This window comes from Carettochelys insculpta, chromosome 28 (assembly GCF_033958435.1).
Source record: "Carettochelys insculpta isolate YL-2023 chromosome 28, ASM3395843v1, whole genome shotgun sequence".
Taxonomy (NCBI): Eukaryota; Metazoa; Chordata; order Testudines; family Carettochelyidae; genus Carettochelys; species Carettochelys insculpta.
This window is the reverse complement of record NC_134164.1, coordinates 5,485,499-5,501,397: the sequence shown is the minus strand read 5'-3', so window position 1 is coordinate 5,501,397 and position 15,899 is coordinate 5,485,499. Positions and strand designations below refer to the sequence as shown.

Here is a 15,899-nt window from a genome sequence, read left to right as displayed (position 1 = left end):
ACAAACAAACAAAACAGCCAGATATACAGCAAAAGCAAAATGAAGTAATTGAATCAGGAATCACAGCAATGCAGAAGTAACATTGCATCTGGTTTTAACAACAGAAATTATAGACCCTCAGTGTATTTTTCCAAACACTTGCAGCACACCTGCAAATTGCTCAGGGAACACCGGTGTTCCACGGAACACAGTTTAAGAAACACTGGCCTGTAAGAACAGATCCCTGCTGTTCTGAAGGACCGTCACTTCTGATTATCTCTGGGTAGGTTAATTGATACGCACTCAGGTCTGGCTTTAATTTCTTTTCTTGTTTGCTGGGAATCGTGTGCCGCAAAGACGGTGACAATCGGGCAAACTGTAGCACGCTGGGGATGGAGTCGGGGCAGTTGGACTTGAACGGAGGTTCGGCAGCAGGACCTTGGGTGTTGCCTGGGTGGGCGCCAGGCACTGGAAGGGGATGTTGCTGTGAATTTGAGCCACGGACACCCTACAGGCGGCAGCAGGAAGCAGTGGGGTATGGGAGAGCGGGTGCCTGTGTCTGATGGAGCTGTTGAGCACCCTGTTTGCCTCTGGCGTGGGTAGCGCACCGGTGTTTGGGGTGGGGCAGGAAGGTGTTAGCCAGCCAGCTGCTCCAGAAGGTGCTGAGCAACACAGCTGGCAGTTGTCCCACCGAGTTGTCTGCAGGCAGTAATCATAGTCATCATTTGGGCTCAGCGTTTGAAGCCAAACCCTCCTCTCGGCTCCCGTCCCTGCCTTCGCTTTCATACACCCTGTGTGCATCTGGCTGGCAGATGGGGAGCAGGAACGAGGGCACCTGCTGTTGCTTCTCATCTTATCTGTGACTGACTCTTGAATTCAGCCTCCCTAGTGGAAGGGAGGGAGGAAACAATGGGGATGAGACAACAGCAGGCAGCCAGCCAGCCTCTTCTGCGTGCGTGGCGGACGTAGGGTGTGAATATCAGCAAAGGTGCCCGAGAGCAGTTTGGAATCGCTCACCTGGAGCAGTGGCGAGGCTTAAAAATTAGTCCTGAGCTGGTCTCCGCCAGGGTCCCCTCTCTTTCTTTTTCATCCGGGGCAGAATAAATTTTGTTAGTTGCACCGAGGCATGTGCAGATGTGCCGGCGGTGGGTGCTCTGCCAATCAGCTGGCAGCACCCAAATCTCTCCTGGGTGGGCGCCCAAGCTCTCAGTGTACGGGGAACGCTGGTCTCAACCCCACTCATGGCCCAGGAGGACCCCACCATGCTAGGTGATGTGCAAGCATATCGCCCCAATCAGCACAGGCTCAGCCGTACATCCTGCAAATACCCCTGTGCCTGCTGTGAGGATTCCTGCGGAAGTCGGTGGGGCTAGCCACAGCAGGGAAGTGGGTGTGGGGTTAGGTTGCTGGTTTGATGTTATTCACAGCCTGCCTTGGAGGAGCCCGAACCCAAATCACTCCTGTGCAGACAGCCTTGTCAGCCCCAAATGCTCAGAAGCCAAGAGTCGGGCTCTCCAGAAATCACCAGACTGGCTTTACAATCACAGGAGTCTATATAAACAATCATTGTGGTGTTCTTTTTACTTGCCTTCTGTTCTTGGAGCCTTTGGGATGCTTTAGGGTCACCTCTTGAAGCTTTATCCACAGCCATTAAGGCTGGACGCCAGAGTTCCCTGTAAGCGGGACCCTGGGGCAGATGTCCAGGAGAGATTCAGCTGATTAGCAGAACGCCCACAGCCGACACCGGGTGTTTCTATTGGTGGGGCACATCCACCCATACCCTGGTGCACATCACAAAATTTATTCTGCCCACAGATGGAAAAAATAGCAGGAATGCTGCAAGAAATGTACTTTTGCTTCAAGAAAGAAAGCTGAAATCTTCACAGATCCACTTGACTCCAGGAGCTGGGGCTTTAAAGAAAATAATAATAATCATCAGAGATGTCGCTGAGTTAGTCTGTATCTTCAAAAACAACAAGAAGTCCTGTGGCATCTTATAGACTAACAGATATTTTGGAACATCAGCTTTCTTAGGCAAAGACCCACTTTGTCAGATGCCCAAGAAAGCTTATACCCCAAAAGATCTGTTAGTCTATAAGGTACTACAGGACTTCTTGTTGGTTTTGAACAATTATCATGAAACACGTGAGAAATCATGAAACTTGGCAACAGGGAGCAAAGCTTAGAAAATGCCCCAGCCTATCCATCAGACCTTCTGGGAGCAGAACAAGCCTTACAAGAGGAGGATATTTGACCTTCTAACGTAGAAATAAGTTATTTCTGAACGGAGCATTCACACTAGAGGGCTCAGTTGCCAAATAAGGGGGGTGTCGGCGAAAGTCGTTCCTTTTGGTGGAGTTACTATTATGGCTAAGTCTACACTGCTGGGTTTTTCTGGAATAATTTATTTCTAATTTGTTAAGTAGAAATAAGTTATTTCTGAGTAGAGCGTCCACACTACAAGAGCATTTCGAAATTGAGCGTTCCCACTAGAGGCTCCAATTCTGAAATAAGATCAATGCTTTTTGGGTGTGGCTTTTTGCTTGGTGGTCACTTGATAACGAGCGGGATGTCTTCATGTCACCCTCCGATTTGTGAGTCCATTGATGGCTGCTCAGCCCAATTCTGAAGCTGCAGATCTTATCGCAGAAGGGGCAGGTGTTGGTAGCTGTTAGAGGGGCGTGGGGCAGTTTTTGCCGCATTGTTCATCTTCCCCATCTCTCCTCGGCTGCGCTGCGGTAGGGCCTCTCAAGTTACTAAACCCCCTCTCAGATTATTGTTCTCCACTGGTGACGGTCTTCGGCAAAGTTCTCCCAGGTGTCCGCACCAATGCCGCACTTTTTCCATGTGTGCATTCAGCCTGTCCTTATATCGCTTCAGCAGGCCCCCAATGTTCATCTGTCCTTCCTCCAACTCAGAAAACAGAATCTGTTTTGAGAGGCGTTGATCAGACAGCCGAACCACGTGACCAGTGTTGGTGAGTGATAATGGCTTCAGGGCCGTGTTCAGCTCTTCCGTGACTCTCGTTTTCATGTGCCTGTCCTTCCATGAGATATTTAGGATTCCGCAGAGGTTGGTAATATTGTCCAGGTGCCTTCAAATGATGCTTGTATGTTGTCCACGTTTCACATGCATACAGTAAACCCCCAGCTTAAGCGTAGGTTGCATTCCCAGGCACCCATGTGTAAGTTGAATTTCCGTGCAAGTTGCAGGAGCCAGGAAACTGACCAGCACAGAAGTGCTGGTCAGTTTCCCGGTTCCCCCAAATGGTGGGCAGCTGGTTCCTGGCTCCCCACCACTTGCTGGAGCCAGGAAGCTGATCAGCACAGCAGCACTAGTAAGTTTCCCAGCTCCCACAAGCAGCTGGACCCAACTTTTGCCAGGAAACTGATCAGTGCAGCACTGATCAGTTTCCTGCCTCCCAGACAGGAGGCAGGAGCTGCCTGGTTCCCGGCTCCCACCACTCAGGATTTCAACTTGCCTTAATCCAAGTGACGCACAAGTCGAAATGGCGTAAATACGGGTTTTACTGTACACGGTGCTTTGTCTTGGGATAGATGTTCTGGTTCTCGAATATCAGAGAGGGGGCTGTGTTACTCTGTACCTTCAAAAACAAGAAGTCCCGTGGCACCTTATAGACAAGGAGATTTTGGAGCATGAGCTTGCATGGGCTCCTGGTTCTCAAAGACCCTCTATCATCCGATGCCCTGTTATTGCGGCATAACCAGCCTTGCAGTGTAGCCACAAGGGCTTTTGTTTGTTTTGGTTTTGGAAAAAAAAGGAGTTTTATGAACAGACAGACCAACAAACCCAAACCCCTGTGCCCAAGCCCTGAGAGGGGCCCAGGAACTGCGAGACTCTTGGGGGCTGTTTCTCTCTCCTGCTCAAAGTTTCTCCGGCAGCTGCAAGGTTTACCTTGAGGCGGGCTTGGCCGAGCGGGGAGGGCTGGTGCGCTCTCTCCTCTTGGCTGGGAGGGAGAGAGAGGAGACATTGTTCCTCTGATCCCCTCCTCCCATCCAAATTTCAGGCTCCTACCTCATCTCTGGGAGCCGGGACCTCGGCGGGGGGAGGCCACCCTGGTTAATCCCCCTCTCCCCCCCCCCCACACACACTCTGCTGATTGGGCCGAGGGAGGGCCAGGAAACGCGGGGCGTGTGGCTTCTCCTCCCCCGGGCGCGCGTCGGGCTGTTAATTGCGGGATAAGTGCATCAGGCCCGGGAGTGGGCACAGCTCGGCAGAGCCGCGGCGTGGGCGCAGCGCAGCAAGGGGCGACATGCTGTTAGGTAAGTGACATGCAACTTTGCAGCCAGGGGCAGCCTGAGACATGGGGCTGCTGGAGAGGTCCCCCCCCCGCCCGGGTTGCTCTCGCGGGGTGGGGGGGGCGCTTTAATCCAGTGGAAACCGGGGGCGCTGCTGGCCGAGGCTGGAGGCGTTCGGAGGGAGCCCTCTCCGGTGCGCCAGGCGCAGAGCCGCGCTGGGAAAGGGGCGCGGGGGGGGGGGGGTTTTGCTTTGCAGCGATAATGGGGGGGAGAATCATCCGAAGGGATGTTGCCACCTGCAAAGGGCTGGGGGAAGGACAACGTGTGTGTGTGTGTGTGTGTGGTGATGGGCCAACCCCACCTGCAAATGGCTGGGGGAAGGACCCCACCTGTGTGTGTGGGGGGGGGGTGATGGGCCAACCCCACCTGCAAATGGCTGGGGGAAGGATCCCCACCTGTGTGTGTGTGGGGGGGGTGATGGGCCAACCCCACCTGCAAATGGCTGGGGGAAGGACAACATGTGTGTGTGTGTGTGTGATGGGCTGACCCCACCTGTGTGGGGGGGAGGGTGCTGATGGGCCAACCCCACCTGCAAATGGCTGGGGGAAGGACCCCACCTGTGTGTGTGGGGGGGGGCGATGGGCCAACCCCACCTGCAAATGGCTGGGGGAAGGACCCCACCTGTGTGGGGGGGGGGTGATGGGCCAACCCCACCTGCAAATGGCTGGGGGAAGGACCCCACCTGTGTGTGTGGGGCGGGGGTGATGGGCCAACCCCACCTGCAAATGGCTGGGGGAAGGACAACGTGTGTGTGTGTGTGTGTGTGTGTGTGTGTGATGGGCTGACCCCACCTGTGTGGGGGGGAGGGTGCTGATGGGCCAACCCCACCTGCAAATGGCTGGGGGAAGGACCACACCTGTGTGCGTGTGTGTGTGTGTGTGTGTGTGTGGTGCTGATGGGCCAACCCACTCCCCCCTGCCCTCCTGTGCAGCCCTTAATCACACTGCCCCCTGCCAGGGCTTTTATGGAGTTCCCCAGCCCAGGGCTTTGAAATGGAATGGAGGTTCTCGTGGCAGGAAAAACTAGCCCTGTTCCCTCTCTGTCTGGGGCTAGTTCAGCTGAGATCATGGACCCCAGAGTGGCTTCCCCCCAGCGGAGCGTGGCCCACAGCTTGACGGCCAATCGTGGGAAAGATAAGGCTGGGAAGGGTTGGCATATCTGAAAGGGGACACCCCTGACAGCGTATCTGTACTAGTAGCTACCAACGCACCCCCTATTCATGTCGTATAGGGTATATATAGTACATTAATACAGCCTGAGTCGCCAGCTAGCGGTTCAGGTACACTCTCAGGGGCGTCCTGTTTTTTGAAAGATCAAACAGGGTCCCCGGAAACTATTCTGAGGCTCACTAAATGTAAAGCAAGCAGTCCTGTAGCACCTTGAAGGCTAACACGTTTGTTTATTGGGTAATGAGCTCTTGTGGGTAAGAATCCGAATTGGGTCTTACTCAGGAAAGCTCTTTTCCTACTAAATAAATTTGTTAGTCTTTAAGGTGCTACAGGACTGCTTGTTTTTCATGAAACTTACACAGTCCTCGTTTGGACAGGGTGAGGGGTTATATGAGTATGATACCTCACTATCCTCTGCCTCTTTAAACCTTTCGGATCTTCTCTGAACCTTTTCTGTCAGTGGTTCCCAAACTTTTCACCGGCGTGGACCCCCAATAACTCCTCAGACCGTTCATGCATCCCTGTCAAAGGCAATTCTAGCCGCTGTGTACCCTTCATTAAATAAAAAAAGAAGCCACAACATAGATTTTCAGAGAGCCATTAATAACATTATTGGAAGTCCTGAAGAAGTGGGTCCGTCCCCACAAAAGCTCATCAGCCAATAAATTATTTTGTTAGTCTTTAAAAGTGCGACTGGACTGCTTTTGTGTTTTGAGAGAGTACAGACTAACTCGGCCACCTCTCTGTTGTTATTGGAAGATATGGAATTCAAAAACAATCGACGATAACTCTGCAGTTTATTTAAAACTTTCTCGTCTGTGATCATTTTCATTTGTCTTTATTTTTTTTTCCCCACGGACCCCCAGCAATGCCCTTGGGCACCTGAGGTTGGGAGCCACTGCTTTATTCCATCCTCAGCTGCAATAATGTCTTTTTACAAGCAAGCTGGATCTATATCCCTCCCCACTTCCATCCTTTGAGAACCCAGCTGAAAGGTCGCCGTACCTTTTATATTAGAGCAGGTTCTCTTTTGCTTCATACCCCCCCCACACTCCCCAATGCACACACGCAGCCTCATTCAGCAGCTCCCAGCTTTTTAATCTTAATTACCTGTGGAATTCAAACTGAGCTTGATTCGCTGCAGCCTATCGATTTCCCTCCAGCTCCCCCCCCCAACCCCCTAGGAGCTTTGAGAAACAGGTTGCATGCTGACGTGAGCTTTATTTTGTCCTCCCTTTTCACTTGGGGGTTCGTTTTGACTTCCGCGAATCCCCCTGTTTCTGTTTTGCTGGCCTGGGGTGTGATGCCCACGTTTTGTGCTTTTCATACGCAATGAGATGTGGCTGGGGGGACAGGCATTGGCTTTGAAGAAAAGGCATTTAAAAATCTGGTGAGAAGCTCGGCTCATCCCCGTTAGTGGGTGCTTTCGGGCTGCCCAAGGCTCATTGAGTCAGGCTGCAGCAGCCAATAAAGTGTCATGCTTGGTTTTGCTTGCAGGCGTAGGAGCAGCAGTTCTGTGCTTTTATTATTACCATTGTTAACTTTCTCCTGTGCCATTGTCACACGGCCTTGCAGGACACGCTCCAGATTGGCTTTTCATTTCACTCCCATGTCTTACGTTGTTGTTTGTGTCGTCAGTGCAGTGGACATGTGTGCAGCTTGTACACACAGGCTGATTCCTGCTCTGTTTCTCTCTACATATATTTTTTACTGTATCTTGTACACGTGCGTGTTTGTGTGTGTTTTATAAGACTGTGACATCCAATGAAACACAGATGTTATTGAACGTTTCTTTTATTTTTTTAAACTCTGGCATTGCGAGTCAGCTGCCGTGCATATATTACCTTAATTTTTCTAATCCTTTGAAACATAATCCATCTTCCATGAGCTGTCTTTCCCTGTATTTCTGGAACAAATAACAGTGCTTAGGCTATTTAGCTCGGATATTTGTTATCCAAAAGCAGATTTTAAAAAAAATATAGCATGCCTTTGCCCCTGTTGTTTAAAACTCAGGTTCTGAAATCTCTAACCCTTTCTGTTTAAATTGCAAAATGTAAACTGTTCTACAGTCTAGCCCGCATTAATGCAGCCACTTCTGATATTATGCCTTATTCCCTGGCCCACGTCCCTTTAACTTTCTATTTCCTTTGCCTCTCTGAGTTTTCATATTCCGTCTTGAGCGACAGAACAAGACTAGTTTGTCTTGAGAAAATTTTTCACCAAAGGCTACTGTACGATAATGTATCCCAGTGGAATGGAATTCTTTGTATCGTATCATAATTAAGAAGGGCACGCTGAAATCTTAGAGAGAAGTTCAGGTCTGCCAGGGTTTGGATGGAATATATTCTGTTGGCCGTATTTAGTCAAGTTTGGTTTATTTTCTGATGTGTGAAGTGCCTCTTTCTGAAGAGGTATCTTAGATCTCTGAGCCAGAACGTTCTGAATATCTCAAGGATTAGCATAAAAATATTCCATTTCCCTAGGACGTTCTAGGCCCGAAGGGCTAGCCCATGGTGTTAAAAGCTGGCCATGAAAGTTCTTAATTCACCGAAGCGGCAAGTCACGTTGCCTGTGTTAGTGCATGGATTTTGCAAGATTCTCTGCCCGTGCATGCGTTATTCGCTGCATTTTAAGTCAGGCCTTTGAATCTTTTATGAGGCTTTGCCATTGTTGCCACTTTGTCAAATTGTCGTCATTTCGCCGAAGTCAAAGGTGTGATGACAGTTTACGCGAGCTGTGGACCTGTCTTATTTCATCTTTTTGATTTTTTTCTTTCCCTTCGCTGCTGCAGGCAGAATCCCTCCAAAAGGTTATTGTAAGGTGTTTTGAATAGAAAATGGAATAAAATGCTCTCAACTGAAGGCAGTGAAACTTTCTCTGAAGGATGCGTTGTCTTTCCTTTGTCTCAGGACACGTGGAAGTTTGCCCCCTGCTATCTGCTGTGCCTGTTGTGTTGTGGAGCAGGTGCTAGCGCTGATGGTGTGTGATAGAGATCTTTCCTGCAGAGCTGTGTTTTGTTGATGCTCCAGCCAGGGACTTAAATGCATCTCACTGAGTGTGCTCCCATGTAGACATCTCCTTGCGTACTTGGCTGAAATGGCCACTGAAGTCAATGGGAAGAGCCCCAGTGACGTCAGTGCGTCTTGAATCCCACACTGTGGCTTTGGGCAGGTCTACGCTTAAAATGCTGCGGTTTTGCGACATGGATTTGGGATTAGCCAGTTGCTGGCCAGTGGCTGCTGAATCTGGACTAATCCAGTTCTGGGCTCCACGTTTCAGGCAAGATGTGGGGAAATTGGAAAAGGTCCAAAGAAGAGCAACTGAAATGACTAAAGGGCTAGAAAACATCACCTGTGAGAGAAGATTAAAAGAACTGGGTTTGTGTAGTTTGGAGAGAGAAGGCGGAGGGAACAGGATAGCAGCTTTCAAGTATCTGAAAGGGTGTTGGGAGGAGGAGGGAGAAAAATTGTTCTCCTTGGCCTCTGATGATAGGAAAAGATGCAATGAGCTTAAATTGCAGCAAGGGAGGTTGAGGTTGGACATTAGAAATAATTTCCTGTCAGGGTGGTTAATTACTGGAATAAATTGCCCAGGGAAGTTTGTAGACTCTGCATCACTGGAGATATTTAAGATCAGGTGAGATAATCGTCTGTCAGTGATGATAGGGAGTGTGCCTGGTCCTGCTGTGTGTGTGCAGGGGACTGGATTCAATGACCTCTCGAGGTCCCTTCCAGTTCTAGGGCTCTATGTTTAGCTGAACCAGCCTAGACAAGGGAAGCCACAGCTTGCAGCCAGTCAGCTGAGTGCCTCAGTTTCAAGCTTTGGTTGATGGGAAGTGCAACTTGTCCCATCTGCACTATGGATTTGCAGTGGTTTGGATGCCCCAACTGTTGAACGGGGACACACACACACACACACAGAGTAGAAAGGCCAGCAGTAGAACTGAGCGTCTAAGAGTGTGGTTGGGGACAGCGCTGCTCCTTTGTCATGGGGTCCATCGGCGACTGCGGGCGTGTGAGAGCAAGAAGCCAGGCTGCAGGCCACACGCTTCGTTCCGAAGGCATTGGGGATTTATCGATCCCTGTTTTATGTGCCTGCTTTGATGCGTCTGCATCCAGATGCTTTTTGCTCTCCGTGGAAGAGTCATGTCTCATTAAACCAATGATCTTCCCGTCCATCTGCAAACGGGCCTGCAGTTATGATGCATTCTCAGGAACGCCTTTGTGTGTCTGAATGCCGCCTAAAACAATCACTCCAGTTATCGCCCTGCAAATAGCGTCTGTTTTTACTTCTCCATTGTTAGCCACCTGAACAACCTGGGTCTGTTGCTCTTCCGTCGTTGTCGGGATTTCATGGAGGAAAGACGTAATAAGGAGGTGCTCTTCGTTCTCCATCCCGACCGAGTTGCTGGATTTGGGCTTGGCAGCTGCTTCCTCAAATGGTTTTCTCCGAGGTTCTTTGGGATGAATTTCCCCACCCATACAATGGTTATTTTTATCAGCGGGGCCAAGTCTTGCAAGCATCTGGGGGAGAAGATTTGTTTGCAAATTGTAGCACTTAACCTGATGTCTTGAGAGTGTGCTGGAGAGTCCATTGAACCACGTTTCCACTCCTGGCAGCCCCTGTCGTAGGTTTTAAGATCAGGGGTAGGGGGTGTAAGCTGAGTGCTTGGGTGGCTGCCCAGGAGAGATTCAGATGACGCCCATCTGATTGATGCCAACAGCTGGCAGCGTGTTTCTATTGATGGTGCACCATCTGCACGCTCCTTGGCGCACACCCCTCCTCTACTTAAGATACATCAATGACAGCTTTATGATTTGGACCCGTGGTATAGAGACTCTAGACGAATTCCACAGAGACTTTAACAATCTACACCCCACCATCAACTTATGCCTCGATTACAACACGCAAGAGAGACATTTCCTGGATGCTACAGTACTAATCAAGGATGGCCTGATCGGTACCACACTGTACCGAAAACCTACTGATCGCTATACTTACCTACACCCTTCTAGCTTCCATCCTGCACACACAACTAGATCCATTGTTTACAGTCAAGCTCTTAGATACAATCGCATTTGCTCTGATCCAACTGACAGAGACCAAAAACTACAAGACCTTTACCAAATATTCATAAACCCGAATTACCCACCAGGAGAAGTAAAAAATCAAATTGACGGGGCCAGATGAATACCCAGAGACCAGCTACTCCAAGATCAGCCCAAAAAAGCCAAGAACAGAACACCGCTCGTCATCACCTACAGCCCCCAACTCAAACCGCTGCAACGAATTATGAAAGGCCGACAACCTGTCCTTAACTGGGATGCTACACTCCAGAAGGCCCTAGGGGAGAGGCCTGTTCTCTCCTACAGACAACCTCCCAACCTTATGAGGATCCTCACAAACAGCCACAGTCTCTACCCCAGGAATACCAGTCCTGGAACCTTTCCTTGCAACAAAGCCCGCTGCCAGCTTTGTCCACATATCTTCTCTGGAAATACCATCACTGGACCTAACCAGGTTACTCACAGAATCACGGGCACTTTCTCATGCTCCTCTACTAACATCATATACGCCATCATGTGCCAACAATGCCCAGGTGCTTTGTATATTGGACAGACTTCAAACTTTCTTAGACATAGAGTTAATGAGCACAAAACAGACATCAAAAGACTCCAGATCCACAAACCAGTTAGTCAACATTTTAATGGAATGGGGCATTCTGTCAATGACTTAAGAGTAAGCGTGTTACTGAAAAAAATTTTCACACCGCTACTCAAAGAGAAACAGCCGAGCGGGCTTTTATATTCAAATTCGGCACATTTAACACATGGTCTGAACCAGGATGGGAATTTTCTGAGTCACTATAGGGGCTCATCTACATACTTGGATTAATCTAATTCTTGACCTACCTCCCTCCCCCCGCCATCCCTTCACTCTCTGATTTGCTCACCTTGATAATTTTTTTCTGATTTGTCCTCCTTGATCACTGTTTTTGGTTCTCTGTGCCTTAAATATTGAGTCTGTTCTGGTCTGGCTATGGTCTGAAGAAGTGGGTCTGTCCCACGAAAGCTCACCTAATAAATTATTTTGCTAGTCTTTAAAGTGCTACTTGACTGCTTTTTGTTTTGATCACAAAATTTATTCCACACACAGACCCAAAAGTTAGACGGCACATTGGTGGGAGATCACTGTCTATAACCTCTATAACTCAGGCTGTTGGATTTCACTCAGGGGTTCCTGCACCCGTATCTTCTGGCTTGCTCTAGCTCAGCCTTGATTGAAAGATGCCCAGTGAGGGCTAACAATGGATATCTAATAAGTATTTCAAGCAAATGTGAACATTTTTGAAACATTTACCAAAGCGGTCCTCCTAAATTGTAGACTGAAGCAAACTTTCCCGCTATTCCCAGTACTTGAGGAATGAGTTGAAGCAACTTGAGAGCTGTTAACAATTGTCTTTCAGAACTCACGGAGGACGGGTGAAGTCCAAGAGGACAGGAGAAGGGCAAATAGAGCTTCTGTCTCTTAAAAGGACCTGGGAAATTAGAGACCCTGGGAAGATAGTCGAACAAATTATCCAACAATGAATTTATAAGCTTCTAAAGCAGCGATGGGCAACCAAGATCAATGATCGGAGCGGTAGCCGTGTTAGTCTGGATCTGTAACAGCAACGAAGGGTCCTGTGGCACCTTATAGACTAACAGAAAAGTTTTGAGCATGAGCTTTCGTGAGCACAGACTCACTTCATCAGATGCTGGTCAAGGTCAATGAGTGGCCCTCCTTCATCTCATGATGAAGAAAGATGAATGAGTGCCCAAGAGAGAGTCCAGTGCTGGTTAGCCAAGTGCCCACCGCCAGCAGGACGTTGTGTCTATTTGTGGTGCACGTCCACGCATGCCGTGGTGCATATAACAATTTATTCTGCACATGGATGAAAAAAGTTAGCGGGAACCCTGCTCAATGCGTGGGCGGCAGGAAGCGGCACGTCCTGGTCACTGGGTGCCCCCTGGGGACAGTGCTGCCCAGGAGGAAAGGTTTTAAGAAAAACCCTGGCCGTGTTTAGTCTTGAGAAGAGAAAACTGAAGGGGGACCGGAGAACAGCCTGCTGAGAGCTGTTCTAAAGAGGAGGGGGATAAATTGTTCTCCACACCTACGACAAGAAGGAAGGGGCTCTGTTGGCAACAGGGAGAATGAGGATAGATAGCCACGAAAGCTTTCTTACTCTAAGCACAGTGACGCGCTGGAATGGGCGTCCTGGGAAGGTTGTAGAATCCCCATCATTTTGAGTTCGAGGAGGTCAGCTGACCACCTGGCAGGTCTTGTTTTACCTGGTCTTGCTTAAGACCAGTGGTCTTGATTTGATGCCTTCTTGATGCCCCTTTCAGTCAGTGGGGCTAACAGCCACCGCAGGCCCTAGGGCAAGGTGGGAGGGAGGCCTGCCCTGGAAAACCTGAAAGGGGCGTGGCCTATAGCAGAAGGGGCGGGGCCTATGGTAAACAGGGAGGGGCCTAGGGCAGTCAGCCCTTAGCACCACCTGGACTGCAGCTCTGGGCCCCGCCCTCCCTTTCTCACAGGGCCCGGAGCTGCTGCTGCTGCAGCTGCCAAAATGCCAGGTCCCACCCAAAGCCACATCCCTGCCCCCCACATCAGTGGGCCTGCTTTCAGCCCTACATTTCTGTGATTGTCTCGTAGCGCTCTTAAGCAGGTTGGTGTCATCATCGATCCGTCACGGTTAAAACTATGACTAACCCCCGCCATTGTGCGCTGAAGAGCTCTTTTGGATTCTTTTGCTTCTTCAAAGCTAGAGGGTGGGAAATTTTGAGCCTGGCTGCGAGTTTCTGTGTCTTCGGTGAATGTACTAGGGCAGGCGGCGAGGTTGGGGAACTCACGATGAGCCGTTGGAGCGAGGAATAAAAATCTAATTCAGTAATCATGGCCAATATGTATTGGCTGCCAAGCATTGACCATGGCCAGCTGAGCTCTGGAGCAGGCTTGGAGGCGTGGTGAATAAGCATGCAGCCACTGCCGTTACAAGCCCCGTTTCCAAGGCTCTGTGAAAAAGGGCTCTTGGTGGGATCGGTTGGATGAAACGTTCCACAAGCCAAGAGCTTTTGGCCGTTGTAAAATTCGGAGGGAGAACAGAGCCGGGTTGCCTGCTTCTGAAAGTCTTTTCTGCCTTCTGGGGCTTTCAGCCCCAAAACAGACTCTCAAAGCCAGTGGCCCTCCTTCGAATTTCTCCGTCAGCCTCTCCTCTGCTGTGATGCCTGGGCAGCTGGTTTGTTGTGACTGTTGTTTTTCACGCGGACTGGTATTTTCTTGTGCTTTCCTTGTGTTCTTCCTGCTGTCAGAAGGAGCCGTCTATTGATTGAAACATTTCGTACAGCACCTGGCGTATTGGAGCACCAGCCTCCAGACACCACCGTAACACAGACCTTTTAAAATGAAATTTTGGCAGGCTGCTGCCCCACGGCCATGGTGTGCGGCTGTATCTGAAGTCCAATCTGAGGGTTGGAAGCAAATTGCTATGATCTGCTGGGTGGAGCACTGGGCAGAGTTGGGGGGTCTGTTCTTGGTTCTGCCATTGAGCAACTGCAAGCAAGTCACTTCACCTGGCTGTGCCTCGGTTTCCCCTCCGAGTCTGTCTGGTCTGTTAAACTCTTTTGGGGAGAATGACTGCCTCAGGCTGAGCAGTCGCTGCTTAGAGCCTGCACCTTTGGGTGTTACGGTGAGAGAAATAATTAATCCTGATAGTAGGTAATTGAGAAAGCACTACAGCAGGAGAGCTGCCCACTCCGACAGGTGCAAGCCAATGAGGTAGGAGTGGAAAGAACCTGTTTAATTTTCTCTGAATTGGTTATTTTACCGGAACGGCGAGAAAGTCTCAATTTAAATTTCTTTCCTCCTTTTTAATTTCCGCCCCTTATTCTTTGGCTGTAACAAATTGGACTGGGTTAGAATGTATAAATTAGACCAAACCCTGGAATGGAGGCTGAGTTGATCTGGGGGATTGTTTTCTCTTCTTTCAGGAAACGCTCCTCCTCCTCCACCACGAATGAAAAGAAGGGCAGGGCAGGTGATGTGAACAGGACAAGAGGGAGCCTGCCTCCGGGTGTGAGGGAGACAGAATTAGGATTTGACAATTACCTCTTCCCTCCTTCCTGGCTCTGCCCCAGGTCAGGATTAACCTGGCTCCTTTCCGCTGTTGAAAAGCTAGTTAGCTGCCACAGAGTTGCATTCCTCTGCGGAGACAAGTCAGCTCTTTGCTCCAGTGGTTTGAGTGAATGCAGGGAATGAAACCACATGCTATGGCTTATGGGGGTTTACCGGGCCACCTTGAAAACACAGAAACTCCAAGGCCTTCCCAGGTGCCGGGTAGTCAGGGGTGATTTTTCTTGAGGATGCATTTCTAGAACTAATTTCCAGCTGATTAGCTGGTGGGTGAAATGGAGAAGATTACCTGCGAAGAGCTGCAGTAAAACAAGGAGTGTGCTCTGTGCTTGGAGAGAGGAGAGAGATTCAAGCTGATTTTTTGCGTTTTGATCATCATTTTGGCTATATTGTTCCTGACTGTAGTTTGCTTTATAATGCTTGAGATTTCTTCCTAGCTGTCGAGACAACAAAGGTGCCTAATTGCCTTGCCAGGGCCCATAAGGTTTGGTAATGCTGAGAGAAAGACGGAAGTAGGGGGAAGCTGAAGGTTGGAAGTGACCCTATCACCACTTGATTCTCCGTTTCTAACCAAAAGTTCCCCCTTTGCTGTAACGAATGTAAATCCCGGCTCCAGGTCTGGGAATGATGACATGTCAGGATGAGCCAATAAGATTTATTTCTGTAGCGGAGTCTGGTTTGCGGGTACAGAAAACCTCTCTGACGCATCCTGAGTGGCTGGAAAAGTCCTGTCATTTTAGCAGGGTGAGGAAATAAATACCCCAGCCCTTCTTTCTCCTTACTTTATTTATAATTCTGTTTGCGGCTGTGGCCTGAGAGCTTGCCGGGATGTCATCTGAGTTTAATTCACTGCTTCCTCCTTGTCACATTCAGTCAACAGCAAAAAGCAGTGCCAAGCCTGGCGAAGGGATGAAGTAAGAGACAATTGCTTGTGTTGAGTTAGTGGCTGTGTGGATCTGGGGGCGGGGGGCACCCCTTAGGCTTATGCATGGGCTGCATCTAGTCATCATAATGGCAGCCTGCCACTTCCTTTGCAAGGGAGGTGCAGCCTCATCTAGTGGTTGGATTGGATTTAACCTGCCCAACACCCTTATGGGGAGGGAAGTACCAGCCCCATTTTACAGCTGGGAAGTCGAGGCACAGAGAGACCCAGGGGAGACCTGGGGACTGACCAAGCAAGCAGCTGCCAGATATACTACGGGTGAATAGCAGAACCTGCTATTGCCTGAAGAAGTGGGTCTGTCCCATTAGGGCTCATCAC

At 49.7% G+C, this 15,899-nt stretch overlaps 1 protein-coding gene across 3 annotated transcripts in view; it reads left to right on the top strand.

Annotated features, from left to right (window-relative positions):
• Positions 1–15,899, top strand: part of LOC142002745 (zinc finger protein 385C-like) — a 142,115-nt gene that overhangs the window by 62,509 nt on the left and 63,707 nt on the right. The window contains exon 1 of one of the 3 annotated variants that reach the window (XM_074979115.1): positions 4,237–4,262. The exons of the other annotated variants lie outside the window; for them this stretch is intronic. Within the exon in view, the coding sequence (XP_074835216.1) occupies positions 4,253–4,262 (10 nt within the window). The 5' untranslated portion in view covers positions 4,237–4,252. Of the gene's footprint in view, positions 1–4,236; positions 4,263–15,899 lie in introns of those variants that run through there. 3 annotated transcript variants of the gene reach the window in all.